The sequence below is a fragment of the Chaetura pelagica genome, unplaced genomic scaffold, assembly GCF_000747805.2.
Source record: "Chaetura pelagica isolate M959 unplaced genomic scaffold, ChaPel_1.0 scaffold150, whole genome shotgun sequence".
NCBI classification, from domain to species: Eukaryota; Metazoa; Chordata; class Aves; order Apodiformes; family Apodidae; genus Chaetura; species Chaetura pelagica.
In genome coordinates, this window is record NW_009952052.1 from 3208028 (window position 1) to 3210835 (window position 2808).

The 2808-nt window shown below is 35.5% G+C and overlaps 1 protein-coding gene across 1 annotated transcript in view; it reads left to right on the top strand.

Moving 5' to 3' along the window:
• The window catches only part of CD109 (CD109 molecule), a 75613-nt gene that overhangs the window by 42231 nt on the left and 30574 nt on the right, over positions 1–2808 (top strand). Inside the window, exons 15-18 of the mRNA XM_010003537.1 lie at positions 307–459; positions 1186–1260; positions 1723–1783; positions 2318–2453. Of these exons, the coding sequence (XP_010001839.1) occupies positions 307–459; positions 1186–1260; positions 1723–1783; positions 2318–2453 (425 nt within the window). The remainder of the gene's footprint in view (positions 1–306; positions 460–1185; positions 1261–1722; positions 1784–2317; positions 2454–2808) is intronic.

Genomic DNA, 2808 nt, shown 5'->3' on the forward strand with positions numbered 1-2808 from the left:
ACAGCAAATATGTTTCTTTTACTGCCCCCAGCTGTAGAAACTGGTGTGTCCTTGTGACTCAAAGAGATTGCTGCTGGTTTACTAAGATCTGGTGGAAATGGCAATGGATCTCATTGCTGAACTGATCAGCTAGGAAAGCAAAAGAGCAAAATGAATGCTGCAGTATTTTCCCAAAGGTCCTTGGAAAAGCAAATCTGGAAACCCCATTATAGCCATTTAAGCTAAGAAAATGTTTCCTCTGAGTTGTTAGTGGCTGTAAATATCACTGTATAATTTAAACCAGTTCTGTTTTTAACTTTTTTCTAGATTAAAATATCTTGGAGCAAAGATAAGGTCAAGCCATCTGAGAAAGTCTCACTTAAAATTAGTACTACAGAACCAGGATCAGTGATTGGACTTGCAGTTGTTGATAAAAGTGCAAAGCTTCTAGGAGAAAGTAATGACATAACAGAAGATTCTGTAAGTAAATGGGAAAAGGGGTTTTCATTATTGTGTATATGAAAGACATATTTATGGAAATATGACAGTTTATATGCTGAATGAGTAGTGTTCTTTGGGCAGGATTTTTAGTCCTTAATTGTGCAAATATTTTTTACTTCTTCAAGTAGTTCATCAAGATGAGTGGAAAAGACTGAAAAGCTTACCTGGTGATAGGCCCAGCACTTCTAATTTCAATTGAAATTTGATTAACTGCTAAGTTCACACTTGGCGCTTCTTTCAGGAAAGACAAAAAACAAAAACCTCAGAAAAACTTCCTAATGATTTTGTGCTTTGTGCTCTTTAAAAGAAGAAGAAAGAAGTTTATTTTCTAAAGAGCAGGATAAATTATTCATCTTTTTTGGTTCCCTTTACTTGCAGAAGATCTAGTGCATCAACAATTTGAAAGAGCTGACAATATATATCATTTCTAAAGTACTAAAATGCCATAGCCTAAGTGCAATAGTGTATGAGTGAATTGTGAGATCCTATTTTAGGCTTATATAGTCTTGGTCACTCTTTCATTATGAAATCATTGCAGCCTAATCCCCTTCATCTGTCATGGATTCTTTTCTCTTTGACATGAGATGCTCTGTCATGAGACCTCTGCTTGAGGTACAGCTCTGTGTATTAGCATCCACAGCAGGGAAAGTTTTGAAAAATGTGTTTGAATTCACTGTTTGGATGATTTTGTTTTCCTTGTCTTAGATCTTCCATGAGCTCAATTTATACAATGCAGTGCAGTATTTCCCTCTGGTAAGAGGTTCTTATGGTGTCTTTCAGGTAAGTGTTTTTTTGTTCTTGTTTGGTTGGTTTGTTTTTCTTAATTCTAAGCTGATGTTTTTTACTGCTTAGTGATTTGCACATCACTTGCTCGAAGAAAATGCTTTTTTGGACTGTAGACAATGTACTGTTTTCATGGCTTATGTGGGTTTTAAGTTGTGAAGCCTATCAATATGTAAATACTCTGAATGCAAAGAAATATGTTTATACTCTCATAGTTCTTATACTCTCATAAGTCTTTATGTTGTCTTCGCTTTGAAAAGTTTTCAATCATTAAAGCAATATTCAGATACAGATGATCTAAGTTTTGTTGATTCTTGTGTATTACTTGATTTAGTTCTGTAATTGCTCTCTTATGATGACCTTATTTTCTTTAAAAATAGAAAAGAGAAAGAAAATAGATAAGTATTGTTGGTGTCCTGAATGTCCTGTATTGAGATATACTGTATAAATTTTATCCAGAAATGCAGCCTGTGGGTATCAACTGATGCAATTCTGGAGGAGGATAAGGAACATTTGCTGTGTAAGTAATAAAATAAATAAATGTAGCCAAATCTAATTTACTGAGTGGGGAACGAGGTCGATGGATTATGGCCCCTGTTAGGTCTTCTTAATGTACTGCATACAGGCTGCATCCAGCCTTTCAAACTGTTGCCATTTCCAAGGGTCAAGATACTCAAAATGCATGTGACTGCTATTTTAAAAACTTCCTTTTTACTGCTCTCCTGAGTGACACTACCTGTTAAAGGCCTGAGAGTGAATGAAGTTTTTATTTGCAGTTCCAGTCAATATGTGTGCCAGTGATTCGTCATGTGTAATCGTGTTACACCAGTTCCAGAAGCAGTTCAGGGGGGCCATGTAGAAATGTTAAGTATGTGTGAAACATTTTTTATTCTTTAAAAAAACAAGCAAGGAAAAAATGTTTCAGATTGTCCCAGAGTAGCATTACCAGATGTAAGAAAACTATAGATTATACTCCAAACACTGTACTAGTTTGATTTTTTTTAAACCTAGGTGTTTTTAGGTAGAACAATTTTTTTTTTTTTAAATCTCATAGATGAGGGAATGATACCCATAGAGGATGGTTTTGGTGAGGATATTCCTCTCTCTCAAGATGGGCCTCCTGACTTCAGGAATCTCTATGTGAGGACACATTTTCCAGAGACCTGGCTTTGGATCGACACGAAAACTAGGTATAAGATTAGAAGAAAATGGAAACTAATTTACATCTGCTGTTGTTTGGCTTATTAGTATTTGTAGGTTTTGGTAGCATTCTGCTTAAAAATGTAGTATTATTTATATTCTGCTACCACCTAGAGGCCACATGTGAGATTGGAGACCTACCAAATGAGGCATTGTAGTTTCAGTAGAAACTAGTTAAAAATCCTGGAGAAAAAATAAACTCTCATCTTTTTACAGATGGGAAGATAATGGATAGAGAGACCCACTCTTTTTCTCTACAGTACATGAGAAGACGGTGATTAGCCCAGAAAGGGAATTCTGTTCCTGTCTGCACCTAATTCAAGGAGCAGTTCAAACTGTCAAATG